The sequence below is a fragment of the Lathyrus oleraceus genome, chromosome 3, assembly GCF_024323335.1.
Source record: "Lathyrus oleraceus cultivar Zhongwan6 chromosome 3, CAAS_Psat_ZW6_1.0, whole genome shotgun sequence".
Lineage (NCBI taxonomy): Eukaryota > Viridiplantae > Streptophyta > Magnoliopsida > Fabales > Fabaceae > Lathyrus > Lathyrus oleraceus.
In genome coordinates, this window is record NC_066581.1 from 517,660,707 (window position 1) to 517,678,197 (window position 17,491).

The window sequence follows — 17,491 nt, forward strand, 5'->3', positions numbered from 1 at the left end:
TAATATAAGTATTTTTCACTTAACATATAGATGAAAAATACTCGTATACAAATATTAGTGAGATATTAATTATATATTTTTATTTAAAATAATAATAAAAATAATAAAAAATTACTAAAGTTATATCAAGTCTACGAGTTGCATAACTCAAACCTGATACCCAAATAAAAATTATACAGATTGTTATGACTTGGATTTGAGAGTACCCGTAAATAAATGAATTTGAATAATTTATATGTTAGTTTGATTAGATCAACAGGTTCGTGGATTGAGGATCGACCCACACGCATAACACCTATAATAAAATCAAATAGAATAAATCACATAAATTAAATAATTAATTTAAATATTAAATTTATCCACTATTTATATAATTTTTTAAGTTCATTCTTAAAAGAAAGAAAAATTAATGTTTATATAAGTGCATCTATTTCCTCTAGTAGAAAAAGATATAATACAAATTATGGATATGTTTAGAAAAAAAATAGTGAATGCACTTTAAAAGTTGGAGAGGATGTATAATGCAAATTTATATAATTTGAGAAAAAAAGTACTAGTTGAGTTGGAAAGGAAAAAACTATGTCGGCGAAGTGTACAAACAACTTACACTTATAGATAAAAACCCTAAACCAGTCTCTCTTTTCATTCCCTTCTCGTTAAAACAAACAAACTCAAAAAATAAAAAATAAAAAATCCCAATTCGTAAAACACGAAAAATACTCATCAAAGATCCATCCAATCCCAAACCGTTAATTTCAATTCTCCCCAATGGCCGGTCAACGAACTTCGTACGGAAACAAACGCTCCCACTCCCACACCGACGACGGCAACATCAAACCCAAACGCCGTAACCCCGGCGGCGACGACTCCCGCGACACGTTCCTCATCACACAGGACGACACCGTTTACCGCTACCTCTGTCCCGTTCGCAAGATCGGAAGCATAATCGGGCGTGGCGGCGAGATCGTCAAACAGCTTCGCGCCGAAACGAAGGCGAAGATCCGGATCGGGGAGACGGTTCCTGGATGTGATGAGCGTGTTGTGACGATCTATAGTGTGGCGGATGAGTCGAATGATTTGGAGGATTCTGGTGAGTTTGTGTGTCCTGCGCATGATGCGCTGATAAGGATTCATCAGAGGGTTATTGCGGAGGATTTGCGTGGGCGTGAGGGGGAGGATGAGGATGTGGATATGGAGAAGGAGGATTCTCAGGTTTCGGCGAAGCTTTTGGTTCCGTCGGATCAGATTGGGTGTGTGATTGGGAAAGGTGGGCAGATTGTTCAGAATATTAGAAGTGAAACCGGTGCACAGATTCGGATTCTTAAGGATGAGAGATTGCCTCTTTGTGCTTTGAATTCTGATGAACTTGTTCAGGTTGATTTTGAATTATGATTTTAAATTATGATTCATTTTCACTGTTCTGTGGATTTTGTTGATGTTTATGTAGTAGTTGTGTTTTGCATTGTTTTTTGGAAATTCAGTGGAATTTGATTCTTGTGCAAGCAGATTGATTATGGTTTGTTTGGACAAACAACTTAATTACTGTATAAGCTGCTATCTAATATGTGTTTATGAATAAGTTATTTCTATAACAATATAAAATAAAGCCAAACTCTTTTCATGTAAGTTATAAGCTATTTGCTATCTAGGAGAATTTAGGCTTTGTTTGGATGGATGGAATCGGATGGAGCAGTATGGGATGGAATGAAGTGGTATTACATTGTTTGGATCGTTTAAAATCGGATGAAGCAGAGCGGAATAGAGTGGTATGGATTCCATTCCATCACTTACCACCATATTTCTTCCCCTCCAATTTGGGTGGAATGAAAAATTTGCTTTATTCTGTCCAAAAATTTCAAAGATGGAATGTAATCTTCATTCCGCTCCACTATGCTTTGTGCATTTTATGATATCCAAACATAGCCTTAGGGATGTATAGTAAACCAATTTAGTGTCATAAATTGTTTTCATTACAGATCTCAAATTACCCAGCTCTAAAACACTCTATGAAGTGTTTATTTCATTACAGATCTCAAATTGCCCAGCTCTAAAACACTCTATAAACTCAAATTTAATGAAAAACTCAAACTATATATTTGAATAATACTAATATCTAATGAAATTAATTTGTATACTGAGTTTTTTTTATTTGTTGTGTTTATATTCTGTATGCACAAGAATTACTTGTAAACTCATCTGTTATTGTTGCATGAGAAATTATTGTATGTCTTTGCTCACAATGCTGAAACTGCAGGTTTCTGGTGAGATTGCTGTTGTGAAGAAGGCTCTTATTCAGATTGCATCACGGCTTCATGACAACCCTTCACGTACTCAGCATTTGCTTGCTTCTGCGGTTCCTGGGGTATATGCAGCTGGTGGTTCAATGGGGGGTCCTCCTGGTGGGGCTCCAATTATGGGGATGGCTCCTCTTGGTGGTGGTTATGGGGGGTATAAAGGTGATGTTGGAGACTGGCCACCACGGTCCATGTATCCGAGTTCAAGGGATGAAGGTTCTGTGAGGGAGTTTTCAATCCGGTTTGTTTGTCCAATTGCTAACATTGGAGGTGTGATAGGTAAGGGCGGTGGTATAATCAATCAAATTAGGCAGGACTCTGGAGCTACAATCAAGGTTGATAGTTCGGCAACAGAAGGAGATGACTGCTTAATTGCCATTTCGACAAGAGAGGTGAAATGTTCATTATCAATTGCATTTTTTTATTTATTCAATTTGTTTATGTTGTATGGACATATGATATGAATGGATGACTTATTTTAGTTTTCTTGATGCTTTTTGGATTGTTTTTATGCAGTTATTTGAAGATTCTTTCTCTCCAACAATAGAAGCAGCTGTGCGTTTGCAACCACGGTGCAGTGAGAAAATTGAAAGAGATTCCGGGATTCTCTCTTTTACTAGCAGGTTACTCGTGTCAAGTTCTCGAATTGGTTGCCTAATTGGTAAAGGAGGCACCATCATTACTGAAATGAGAAGACTTACAAAAGCTAACATACGCATCCTATCGAAGGAAGATCTCCCTAAAATTGCATCTGAAGATGATGAAATGGTGCAGGTGAGGGCATTCTTATAGATTGCTTGGGTGATGTCATTTTTTTTTTGGTAAATCAGAAGTTGCAATAATCTGAATTATATTTTTTCGTTTTCTTTCTCAATACTTTATTAGATTTCTGGGGAACTAGATATTGCCAAGGATGCCCTTGTCCAAGTACTTACAAGGCTAAGAGCAAATATTTTTGATAAGGAGCGTTCTGTCTCATCATTCCTTCCACCAGTACTTCCATATCTTCCTGCCTCGCCAGAAGGACCAGATGGTTTGAACTATGACGGTAGAGATGGAAGAAGACATGGACGTGGCCATTCTTATTCAGATGGCTATGGAGGCTCAAGTGATTTTCCATCTGGTGATAGTTATGGAAACTATGGAAGTTCTCAGGTTCTCTTTTTACAACCATTCATTTTTTTCGAAGATTTTAAGTGTGGATGAGTTCTGCTTGGTCAATTATTTTTTCTCAATTCATTGTTATAATTATTGTTTCATATGCGGCAGCTTGGTCGAGGTGCTCCTTATGGAGCTTATGGAGGTTATGCTACGGGACGGACTAGCACTTCTGGGTAACCAATTCATTTTTTTTTTATGTTCCACGTTTAATTATTACTATTCTGTTTTTCAAGTTTCCACATGCTTCCCTTTACATACTGCGAAGAGGCTACTTTCACTGATATTTTCTTCGAAGTGTTTGATAACTCGTCAGTACTGACATTTGGTATCTATTGCCAGATTGTCTGACAGATTGTCTAGTCAGAGTGGTGTTTCTCGGAGGAGAAACCATGGTTACTAAAACTTGATGGGTCCTTGCAGGTGATTTTAGTTTTTGTGATATGTTTTCTAGTTTATCTGGCAACTTCCTACAATATAGGCTATTCACATTAGCGTATAACAGATTGATATCATAACCTGACCAGTGTACCTTGTAGAATTCTGATGCTCTTGTTTTCCCTTTGTTGCCTTTCCCTTCCCATCCCAACAGCTGAGTTATGTGAAGCCCTGAAGCCTACTGCCTAAACTGGAAGACCAGATGAACCACGGTTTGACAAACTCATGCCCCACCTTGAGACGCCTCAACCTAGGGACTGACAAACTCATGGCCAACCTTGACGCCTCTATCTAGGGGACCAAACATGTTGGAGACTATTGAATTTGACCTTTTCCATTTTACCTTACTTCCCAAGCTTCATAATTTGTGCTCCCAAGAACCTATAAAAACAGCTTTTCTTTGTGGCTGCTTTTTGATTCCTCTTTGGTTGTCGTTAGATCTAAAACACCATGTAGCTATGATCCTTTGGCAGTTGTATACCTGTATTATTATTGTCGGGTTTTGTTTTTCCTGATAGCTCACATTTACTTGCATTTTAACTTTATGTCTTTGAATTCAATGTTGGTTCCCGGTAATTTGACCTTTAGTCTTTATGTTAAATTTGAGAGATCTTGTGTCGGCTGTATTGCAGGTGTGTGATCTAATTTGACCTTACACAACCTTTTTTCATATATATGGATTTTGTTAGTTCATTCTGGGTTGGTTGAACTTTTTCCAGTTCAGCTCCTCTGGTTATATGAGCTGAATGGACTGAATACAAGACTGGTTCATTGATTTTTAGGTTGAATGGGCTAGTATTGGGTTTTAAACATAAGTTTGCAAGAAACCTGCATATTGTTTTGTAAAAGCAATTCAATAGCTCAAGAACACATTCAGTCAAACAATAAACAAGTTCCGTTGAGTTCAAATCTCATTCTTCTATAGAACCACATGAGAGCAAAGGCCATACAACCATACTGGACTTCTACATGGGAGTAATATGTTTGAAACCAAACGCCAAACTGGTTCGGTGTATAGTTTTCCAGTACATTCCTATTATGTCATCAACCTTCCATTCCACGATTGTTTGTTTTCAAGTTCTACGTTTTAGGTAGATCACAACTTAGAAAGGACATGTGACCTGTCACCATAGTGGTGTCTAGTTAAGGGTTTGATTTGTAGTCGATCTACTGTAGGCGAGTCATAACTTGCATATATCTAAGAGATTGATTTTATGTCTTGAACATGTGACCTGTGACGCAATAATCCGAGGAAAATAATAAATCTCAAGTTAAAGAATAGTGAATTATCAATATGGTACCCAAAAATTGAAATAAATGAACTGGCCAATAAACGGCAACCTAATATACCAACATTTTATATATGGGTAATAAATGTCGTAGTGTGCTATATGTTTGGAGTTGATGTTGACACATGTTCAAGTGATAAATCAATCTCTTAGATATATGCAAGTTATGCCTCACCTACAATAGATCGACTACAAATCAAGCCCTTAACTAGACACCAGTGCATATGTTCAAGTGATAAATCAATCTCTTAGATATATGCAAGTTATGCCTCACCTACAATAGATCGACTACAAATCAAGCCCTTAACTAGACACCAGTGCATATGTTCAAGTGATAAATCAATCTCTTAGATATATGCAAGTTATGCCTCACCTACAATAGATCGACTACAAATCAAGCCCTTAACTAGACACCAGTGCATATGTTCAAGTGATAAATCAATCTCTTAGATATATGCAAGTTATGCCTCACCTACAATAGATCGACTACAAATCAAGCCCTTAACTAGACACCTGTGACAGATAACATAGAAGTATGATTATAATTATAATCATATTTCTACTTTGTAATTTTGTATATGTAGGAAATTAGTCTATAAATGTCATGTAAACTATTCCAATTCTTGCATCACATTAAACCACAACACACCAATTTATTGTTTATTGTTTATTGTTTATATGAACATTGACAGAAACATACGTGGTCTCATTTTAAAAATAAGTCCCACATAAAGTGGTGGAGTTCACATGTGTTTCAGCCCATAAGAGTGGGGTTTAGAGGGAGTATTAAAAAGATTGTTTATAGGGCTGTTCTTGTTTATGTGTTTCTGAATGTGTTAACGAATAATATTTCATTTCATCAAGTATGTGTCTGGAAATGTTGGCCTTAAATGAACTAAGCACAGGAGCTTGGAGGACCATCGGTTGGATGTTAGTCTTGCACTTTGTTTAGGTTGTTGGATGTTAGTCTTGCACTTTGTTTAGGTTGTTGGATTGTGGAAATAGTTAAAGTTCAGAGATATTGTGGACAGTGGAACTTCAGTTATTTAAGTGGGTATGTTATCTCTTGTTGTCCCCTCCTCTTATCTGTAATATTAATTGGATGAGAAATGTTATTGTTGCATTAATTGTGACACCTAAACTATAGTTTTATACTGTGTTTGATATTGGTGTCAAAAGCAACCCTGTAATCGGGTTTCTTCTTGTAACTACTGGAACAGGTAATCTACTGTATTAGTCTATTTAAGATTACAAATGTCACATGGTGTTTCAATTGTATCAACAAATATATGCTTCTTTCTATTTGACTTGTGATTTTCGCATGTGTCTAAAATAAAATGAAGTTTAAAATATTTGTATTCTTAATGAAAGCAAGGATATTATGGAGTGAATTTCATGTTTGTGATAGTGCTAACATCAAGAGTACAACGTGCTTTACAATTCGTTGTCTTCTTTTTTGGTGAACTACAACCATGCTATTTTGCTCTGATTGAGTTATACGGTTTAGCAAACTGAATATCAAATGGAGTAATTCATATTAATGTTTAAATCATGTAACATGTATTTATACGGTATTGTGTGTAAATGTATAAAAAAATAATATTTACTTAATTTTAAATTAGTATGTATCACATTATCATAATAAAATATTACGACAATTGGCTTCAATTTTGATTAAAACTATCTTATTACTATCTTGTAGAAGTGTTCAATTCCTAATTGATTTATAAAAAATATTAAAAATATTAAAAATCAGATAGAATTAATTATTCTAAAATATATGTAAAAATATTAAGAATTGGATAAATTTCATTATTTTGAATGTATGTAAAAAAAATAAAAATTGAATAAAATAGATTATTATTCGACATGACTGTTATTTTGAGAATTGTTTCAATTAATTGAATTTTTAAAGTTGAAATAAATTGAATTCAATTTATATTACTAATTGATTTTTTAAATAATTTTAAATATAGTTTATAAATTTATTTAATTTAAAATACTATTTTATATTCTTCAAATATCAAAGATGAGTGTTAAATTAAATAAAATATATATTATATTTTTATCATGTTAATAATTTATTACATTTTTATAAAATTATTATTAATTTTCTTTTTATAATATGTAAATCTGAATATTAAAAGATTGATATAAAATAAATCATTTTAAAGTTAGATGGGGGTGGACCAGTTTTTTAAAGTTATTTTAGTTTTTGAATTAAATGAGTTTTTATTTTAAAATTGATAATAAAATAAACAGTCTAATAAATTAAGTTTGAAGGTTATTTTAAAAGTAAAAACGTGATTTGCAGAATATACATCTTTTATTTGATAATAAAATTATTTTACATTTTTTTTAGTGTACATTTTATTTTCTCATAAATATATTAATTTTTTTTATGGATTTTGCATTTTAGATGGTTGTAACAAAGAATGTAAAAGTCACTTGATCTAGATTCATAAGTATAACCAAGGCTAATAATTTTTTTTTTTTTTTATCTCATACTCTACGGTTAAAACCCAACCTTCAAATTTAACCGACCATCAAATTTAATCAAAATATTTATGAATAAAGAAATATTAAATCACAACTATAATAGTTGTCTGATGTTGCAACATACAATAAGATATGTCTTGTTGATAAAGATCAAATATAGTAATAAGTATGTTGGAATATTGTGTTCCACATGTTACACCTTAGCATCCAAAATGACTCCTCTTCGTATAAGTCTTTTATGTAGAGTAGTTATTGAACCAAACCTTTTTGAAAGTTCATTCAATCAAGTCTTCTTTGACTGAAATAAATCTAAATTTTTTTCAGTTGATTTTAGATTATTAACACAATTTTTTTTCCAAAAGCAAAATTCTCTATCATTTGAAGAAGTCAGCACCTCAAATACTTCTAAAGGACATCAAAAGACAGTCAAAATTCAAATCTTAAACCTATTGTTGAACTAATTATGTCAATTATTTTAGTTGCATCTCTTGCAACTAATTTTGTCAAGCACTTTAGTCAAACAACTCTTGGTTAACTAATTTTGTCAAACATTTTAGTTAAGAACTCTTCTTGACAACAAACTCAGATGTTGGAACACATGCTGAAACATCTTGTTTCATATGTTACTTAAAATACATCTTGTACATATATATCATTTTTTCAAATGCAATAAATCTAAAAGAAACAACAAACATTTCCTCATACGAGACGACGAAACAGGCCGAGACATCTATAAGTGTTATTGCATTATCAGAACCCCATTATAGTACAAAAGAAATACCATTATTAGTACCTTAAAAAAGGATCAAATAAGAAGATATAGTACAAACAACTAACAAAATATGGAGAATGCTTCCTCTTATGAGACGACTAGACATGAAGGACCATCTATACAATGTTGTTACATTTTCATGGCCCCATTCCATCACCATCAGGAACCGCCTTGGTCAAAGACACAACAAATTCTTTGATTACACCCTAGTTTGAATTTGAGAAATAATGATAGTATATTATCACACCACATAATGTGAAAAGGTATATATTAGTCCCTTTTTATTTTCAAGCATTGGTTCACAAAGTGAAGTATTTATTCTAGAAAATTCCATTGCAACTTTCAATACAATGAATAAAAATAGAGGAGGGATGGATAAGAAATAGACAACACTAAGATAGTTAACATATAAGAATGTTTTCTTCCCCATCCACAACAAGAGCACTATCGCATTTGAAGGAAGTACCAACACTTAGAAACATAAATACCATCACTCACATAGATGTAAAACAAAGTTTAAAGAAAACAAAGAAGATGCAAACTTATCGGTGGAAAGGAATGCACGATAGAGAACCGAGGAGGAAAAATTTGGAAAGTGAACAACGGTGGAGCACAAAAAGTCTCAATAGATTATTTAGAGAGTTAGAGAATGAAGTAATTAGCACTACCACAAATAATGTATTTTAGGATAAAGATTTCACCTCAACCAATAAAGAATTAAGAGATAAATTATGGGTGCGTCACATTTTATTTTTTAAAATAAAAAATATCATCTATTTCTCAAGATCTGCATTTTATATTTTTATTTCTTTTATAATGGTGTCATTCTTTTTATTTTTATTTTTTATTTAAATATTAAATCATCTATTCTTTCAGTTAAACTATCAACCAAGGAGAAAGATTACTCAGTTTTGTCTATAAAAGCATTCGCTCATTAGATTTTGCCCTAACCTAACTTATCTGCCACTGCTCCAAACTTGTAAACGTCATTTTCTGAGATGGGTTGTAAGACAGAAAAATATTTTAAATTTTCTTAATTAATTAAGAAATATTTCAAGGTTGTGTGTTGTTGTATTTATTACATTCATTCATTGAAGAAATTAATTGTATCAACCTTGAACAAAATATTTTTTCGCTCTTGCAATCTATTTCACAGAATGTCGTTGTTTTTGTTGATTTCACCTATTGCAATTCATATTTATATTTGAGAATAATTTCTTTATGTTATCATCCAAAGTAAAAATTCAATGATTTAATTATTTATTTGGCTGACAATATTGAGAAACCTATTCCTAATCATACTGACAAGATATTGCAACCCAAATTGAAAAATGGTGGAAGTTCACCATTTTCTTTTTGGGTCTAGAATAAAAGTAATCTATTCCCTCACGTGGGATGACAACCAAGTGAAAAATCCTTATTTTACTTTATTTTTTATTTAAAAAAGAAATAACCTATTCCTTAACGTCCATTTATAAATTAAAGAAATTACCTATTCCTTGACGTCCATTTATAAATTATCAACGCTCAAGACATTAGCAACACATAAATCCACAAGAAACATCAAGGATGTGCGTGAAACCAAAACACCAACGTATCAGAATGCGAGCAATATATATATATATATATATATAATATATATATATATATATATATATATATATATATATATATATATATATATATATATATATATATATATATATATATATATATATATATATATATATATATATATATTGGGTTCTTCATAGGGAAAGACAAACATATATAATAAAAGCATTTGGATTAAAAAAGTGTGAAAATAATATTTACAATTGATTGCAAGAGCAAAAAAATTATTGATTCAATGCAGGTGTTTCTTACATAATCTCTTGTATTGTAACATGATAAATTATTTTCTTTATCTAACCTTTTTTAATTTTATACCAGAAAAAATGCATACAATGTCATTGAAAATATATTTCATACGTAAGAGTATGTAACAAATTCCAACATTTTATCTTCACAAAGACTTAAAAGGATGATAATGAAGAAACTTTAGAATTTTTCAACAAATTTATACTTGTAAGTTGAAACGAAAATATTGCAAAATAAAGAAAATTTTACCATTGAGAGGAAAAGTAACGTGTTTTCAAGAAAATACGAAAAATGCTATTGTTGGGGATCAAACCCATTACCAGTTAAAATTTATCCTCTAGTGACAGTTCAACCGAGGAGAAAAGTGATACATTTTCCATGACACGCTTCTTTATATCACCCATCAAACTAAGATAAAACCCTTTACTAACTGAGAGAAAATCACTTCTCCGTAGTAGTGCAGAGGATTGAGAAAGAGAAAGAAAAGAAAAATGAAGAAGACACCCCTTTTATAAAAGTCAAATGATTATTTGAAAGAAGACTAAGGGATCAGATCCAATGGCTTAAAAGGTCAATGAGCCAGATCCATTAACAATCACGAGAGGACGCTAAAGGCCGACTAAGAACCAATGAACGAATACCACATAATGATAATTTAAACATTATTTCCCATAATGTAATCGTTACGTATAGACTTTTGTAGAAGCCATTAAACTCACTCCTCAACCAATGCCTTCTAGACATAAGGATAAATACTACATAGAAAGAGGGGGAATGCCAATGGTTATGGGTATGTTACTAAGACATCCCATCATTAAGCAAGAAACTTGGAGTTTTGAGATGGACCTGCCATAGAAGTACATCTCATTAGATCTGACAGAGCCCATGAGAATGTTAGATCGTACTATATGGAATCTTCTAACATATGCCATTTGAGCGCATTTTTACAAGTATAAGGTTCTATGGCCTCAAAACCCTAAAATATCACTATTAAAGAAGGACTACAAATTAACCTCAGATACAAATTATTTTAAGCTAAAACCTTACTAACTTATGCATCAGTGTTTGCAAGTACACTTTCCACCGCCATTCAAAACTAAAATATTGATTCAGAGTTTATCATCAAATAGATTGCCACTAGCACTACTTAAGAAGAACATCGACTTCAGATCAAAATGCATACGAGTCGAACCACTCTATTTATAAGGAGTTGACTTTTCCATATATGATCACTCAATCAGTTTACATACTTGTCACGTGCATTCACTTCACATTATTTTAACATCAGAATGTCGTTTCAGGTACACCGTCACTCAAAAAAAGAATATGAGAAAACTACGAGGAATTGAGGCCCACACTAACAAATCAAAATTTTGTGATGTGAATGTTATATCACTTTTTTAAGTGATCTATTTCGTACGTTGATATAACAATAAAATTATTTATAGTAGCAAATAATAAAGTTTGGGATAAAAACTGCAGATACGAAACATGATAGACTTATATAAAATTTCATAACAGATGAACTAAATACACATTTAAGCTATTTTATTACAATTATTTGTTTGTATTGAAGTTGTTGAGACAACAAATGTGAGTTTAAAGTGTTGAGAAATAAGTGTGGGGAAATCCCACATTGATTAGAAAAGTGAAGATCAAACACTTTATCAGTGAGAGAATCCACACACCTATCATCTTAAGATTTTGGATGAATGTGGTGTGTCTCTCATAATGTGTGTTGCTCATAAAGAAATGTCCTAATGTATAAAATGTTCCCTCATTATGAAATCCAAATTGATGTCCCAACAGTGGTATCCAGAGTTGTTGGTTCGAGTGAAAGACCGACTCACTTGTATCGAAAGTCCTCTCCACATGGTTGTGGGTAGAAGACATGTCTTGTTGAAAACGTGTCAACGACAGTCCAAAATATATGTGGATGAAAGAGTTTTCGCTTGAATGGAAGCATGGTTGATAAACTCACACTTGAGGGGAGTGTTGAAAAAAAAAACAAGTGTGAGTTTGAAGTGTGAGAAAGTCCCACATTGATTAGAAAAGTCGAGATTGAACATTTTATAAGTGAAAAAATCCAAATATATATCACCTTAAGGTTATGGATAAATATTTGTTGTATTTCTCACGAGATCTTCCAACATAAACAACTATGTTATATCTTGATTCTTGGATAAGTACTTGACTTTTGTACTGACTATGTGAAGTCCAACGTTGTCCTTCTATCATTTTTAAGAATGAAAGAATGTTTTTTATTATGGAAATCTTAGTGGAGTTGGATGAAAATCATTTAAAATATTAATTTTAGGTCAAAAATTTAAAAAATATTAGTTTTGAAACATAGAGCAAGTACGACAGGTGTTATCTCTTAACAAGACAATATAAATTAATAAATGACTTTGTATTTATTAAAAGATCTTTTCAAAATAAAAAACTTATATATACTTTTTTTATTGCTTGCCGTTGTTAAAACTTATTTCTCGAGTTTAAAGAATTAAAATTGTTCCGATCTACCTTAATTCTGCATCACTACTTTTACATGATGTTGTTTGTTTTCAATATGAAAATCCTCACGACTTTGTTCTTTAAAAAAATATAGTTGACTTAAGGAGTGTAAGTGTTTTATATAAATACCATCAGTTTTGATTCCCAAACAATGTAGAACCATTTTAATCTACTTGTAACAAAGGTGCGAGCATGTGATTCCAATTCCTCAGTATGGTGTAAATGTTCCGATCGATCTCAAATCTGCATCACTGCGATTACGAGATATTATCCATTTTGGATGTGAGAACATTCAAAATTTTGTCTTTTAGAAAAGACATATCGTTTAGTTAAAGAGAATGAATATGATATAAAAAATACTCTTAGCATCGGTAGCCTCGATTTCCAAGTAATGTAAAATTATTTTGACCAGTAGAAAACATAAATATTTTTTTTAAATAACCATGTTTTTCAATTTAAATACCAAGATAACCAATTTTTCAAAATAATTACCAAAATAACCAACTTTTTTAACTGATGCGTCAGTTGAACGGGCGAATCCAATAACCATTCAAAGGAGACGCCAACTCCAATGGCGCATGCTCCCAATGGCATTGCATGTAGGCGCCATGGTAGCTGGCGCATGCATGTGTGGTTTAGTGAGTGCGCCCATGCATCTGGCGCATGCATGTGTGTGCTTGTGCCATATGTGTGTGACACCTAGGGCATTAACGCATGCATTCATGGTTTCATCTATAAATATGCGCATCTCCCATATTTTTCCAGACACCTTCTTACCCTTCAACCCCATTTTCTTTCATTCTACTTCAATCTCCTTCATTTTTTTGTTCTTTAACCATGTTTGAATACATTCACAAGAGAAATGCCAATTTAATCTTTTCAGCAGTGCAACCTCCGATAAAGATTCAACTTTGGAATATAGAATCGTTTGAACGTCTTAATCGGACGTTGAACCGTTGGTTAGAATGCGAAATTGCAGATGGTGAAAGAATTAGAAGAATTCAATGGCTTGAGCCCACGTTCAACCAAAATGGAGAAGTGCATGTATGGATGGATATTAAGACTCACATAGACATTCACAGGATGATGTATAATATGTTCAAAATTGTTTTGATGGTTGTAATCGCTTAGTTATAGTAATGGTATTTTATTTATTGTAGTCTGTTGTGTTGTTTTTTATGTGTTGCTTGTGTGTTAAATGTGTTGTATTTGTTTGTGATGATATTTTCTCACAAAGTTATCATATGAAATAAATATTGTTTTTAATATAAAACAAAAGAGGTACAATTAAAATTATTTAGTTGTGCTTGTTTCAACACTGGGATAATTAGTACGATTGTGACCGGGCTGGCGACATGAACTACATAATCAAACCATTTTGTTCGCCGTATCCATTTCGGTTCGAATACGGGTGCTGTTTGGGCGGCCCTTTTTCTTTCTTCGCATTACTTCATTGTGCCAGAGAATGTTCCCTTGATATTCAGACCAATAATCCTCTTTTGCAACCAATGAAAAGCTAATTTTGTAGATATTGGATATGCTAATGACTTTGTAAACGTCAGATAATAAGTAGGATGGATCCGTTCAAACCTTTAAACATGCCGCAATGACATGGGAGCAGGGCATACGAAAGGCTTGGAACTTTTCGCAGTCGCACCAACCTCTATCTAGTTCCACTCTGTATTGTCTCATCGGCATGCCTTCATTGTGATCCATGGACTCAACAACACTGTACCAACCTTTAGTAAGGTAAAACACGTAACCACATGTGTGTTAGCTTTGGCAGTTTCATGTCTAATGAATTTCGTTGAAGCATCACTGAACAACTACCCAGATTGTAACACTGAAATCCATTTGGAATGTCTGGTTTCAAACAACGCCCATAGCCTGAAATATGTTGCTTGCACTAAAGCGGTTATAGACAGGTTTCAGATACCTTTGAAGACAAAGTTCATTGATTCTACAAGATTTGTTGTCATGTGGCCCCAACGTTGACCGTTGTCATATGCCCTAGTCCATTTCTCGAATGGAATACTATCGATCCATCATACTGCATCTGCGTTAGACAATCTGATGTCTTCGTGGTAGTGTTTGAAAGAAGGTTTTGTTAATGCATAACCTGCATTGATAACGTTCTTCCGCAACATTTTGTCTTTGATCTCTCACATAAAATTTTGAGCGATATGTCTGATGTAGTAGACATGCGTCGACGGAGGATCCTGCCAGCCATTCTCAATGTTTTTGTAGGCACTCACTATTGAAGGGTGTCGGTCAGAGATCAAACATAAGTTAGGTTGAGGAGGAACATGCAATCATAGATTTTTTAGGAAAAAACTCCATCCTTCAGCAGTCTCCCCTTCAACTAGGGCAAATGCGATGGGAAAAATGTTGTTGTTGCCATCTTGTGCCACTGCCATCAGTAGCGTTCCTTTATATTTTCCGTACAACTATGTACCATCAATTTGTATAATAGGTTTACAAAAAGCAAAACCTTTGATGCATGGTTGATATGCCCAGAAGAGACGGTGGAATATTCCATTTCCAATAGCACAAGTCTCGTCTGGGGTATACGCCGACAAGTTTCCAACTTGACAATAGTGTTTGGAGCATATTGTCTAAGAGCCACCAAGTATTTTGGAAGTTGTTTGTAAGACTCCTCCCAATTTCCATACACTTTTTCAACCGCCTTTGTCCTAGCTATCCAAGCCTTCCTGTATGATGGAGTATAGTCGTATTGTGCTACAATATACGAGATTATTGTACTCACCTTTAACGACGGATTGTCGCTAATGACAGACAAAGTTTCATCGCATATTAACTAAGAGCTAAGTTTGCGATGGTATTGCATTGGGTTCGTGAGCATGCATGTGTGAACTGGACCAATGAATCCAATCTCCCAAGAATCACTCCTCTTTCGATAAGAAGCTGACAACCGAAAAAGGCAGCGATCATTTCAACAATACATCTTATACCTCATTGCATTAGTTCAATCAACTCTGTAATCAACTGATAGTTCCATGTGATACTTTTTAATGGCTTTTACACAATCTTCTTTTGTGCGAAATCTGTCTTCTTCTTTCAATGATCCTTGAATTTGCACATAAGGATTGTAAAATATATCTGATGAAGGTTCATCGACACCCAAATTCAAGCTTGTCATGTGTTAAGGTGGACAATATACATGACTAGCTGGTAATGACTCCTCTTCTTCTTCATCGTTCACCATTGAATCAACCAATAACTCGACTTCTTCTTCTTCCTCATCAACAACATTGACTTCAACTTGTTCGTCGTCATTAGTTTCACAAAACACTTGTGACTGATCAACGAACTGAGACACTTGTTGTTGTCGCGGTAATATATATAACTCTATATCATTGTACCCAGATTGTTCATGACTGACAAACATGTGATGAACATCGTCATCATCTCGAATCTTCAAATGATAAAACTTTACTTGATTGTCTGCAAACCACACCAGACTTTTATAGATGATTTGGCCCACCTGACTACACTGCAATTTCTTTTCTATTCTTTGTTTCAAATATGAAAAATTTGATCGTCGATTTATTGTAAACCGAGTTAGTTATGTGTTGCGAAAACAAAAACTGAATAATTGATGCTCAAATATTTCACCATCGGTATGGACACTGATCATGTAATGTGGTGATGAAGACATTTTTTTAAATGTAAGTTTAGTGTTTGATGGTGAATGCATTGATCTGTTATTCGTATACAGTTAAATAGGGAAGACAGTGTATATACTGATCACGCAAATAATCTACAAAGACAAGACAATACAATGCAAATAATCCATGCAGAGACAATGCATGTGGCACCAAGGCATGCATGCGCCAACTACCATGGCGCCTACATGCAATGCTATTGGAAACATGCGCCAATGGAGCATGCGCCTCCTTTGAGTGGTTATTGGATGCGCCAGTACATCAGTTAAAAATGTGATTATTTTAATATATTTTTTTAAAATTTGGTTATTTTGCTATTTTAATTGAAAACATTGGTTATTTTAAATAAAAATTCACATAAATAATTAGTAGTCTAGTATTTTTTTAATAAAAAATTGACTTTATTACATGTTATATTAGATTCAAACACAGAATTTATGATAAGATGAAAGAAACTCTTACTAAGTGATTTTGGATAGAACAAAATATTGTATATATGTTGTGTTTTCATAGAAAGTTAAGTTATTCAAAGCAAATGGATTTGTTGGATTTGTTTATTTTGATCGGGTATAGTAGCATATGGATGAACATATGGATGAACATGAAACAAATGACTATATGTAGCATATGGATGAACATGAAACAAATGACTATAAATAGCTACTATTCTCTCATTCAAAGTACATCTATCAATTCTATTATACCCCTTTAAACTCCTTTCCTATATTAAGGTTCAAATTAATTTATTTCCTTCTACTTAGGAAAAATGATGAACTCAACTTATGTTGAACAAAAATCATCTACACAAATGGGAAGCATTGAGAGAGGAGTCTCCATAGTTGATTTTATGTTAAGGTTGATTGCAATTGGAGCCACTTTAGGAAGTGCAATTGCAATGATTGGATCCTTCGTTGCAATTCATCTCTTCATAATCCTAATCCTTTTGTCTGCTTTTGTTCTATCAAGACGTTAAACCAATCT

General features: G+C 33.2%; 1 protein-coding gene across 2 annotated transcripts; it reads left to right on the forward strand.

Moving 5' to 3' along the window:
• Nucleotides 1-573: 573 nt before the first annotated feature.
• Nucleotides 574-6,501, forward strand: LOC127128570 (RNA-binding KH domain-containing protein RCF3). Of its 2 annotated transcripts, none has more exons than XM_051057923.1 (7): nucleotides 574-1,374; nucleotides 2,255-2,686; nucleotides 2,811-3,068; nucleotides 3,180-3,449; nucleotides 3,564-3,628; nucleotides 3,795-3,875; nucleotides 4,523-6,501. In XM_051057923.1, the coding sequence occupies exons 1-6, from the start codon at nucleotides 769-771 to the stop codon at nucleotides 3,853-3,855; spliced, it is 1,692 nt and encodes a 563-aa protein (XP_050913880.1). In that variant the 5' UTR covers nucleotides 574-768; the 3' UTR covers nucleotides 3,856-3,875; nucleotides 4,523-6,501. The 2 variants fall into 2 exon arrangements, with proteins under 2 accessions (XP_050913880.1, XP_050913879.1); XM_051057922.1 differs by lacking the exon at nucleotides 4,523-6,501 and adding an exon at nucleotides 4,045-4,516.
• The last annotated feature ends 10,990 nt before the right edge of the window (nucleotides 6,502-17,491 follow it).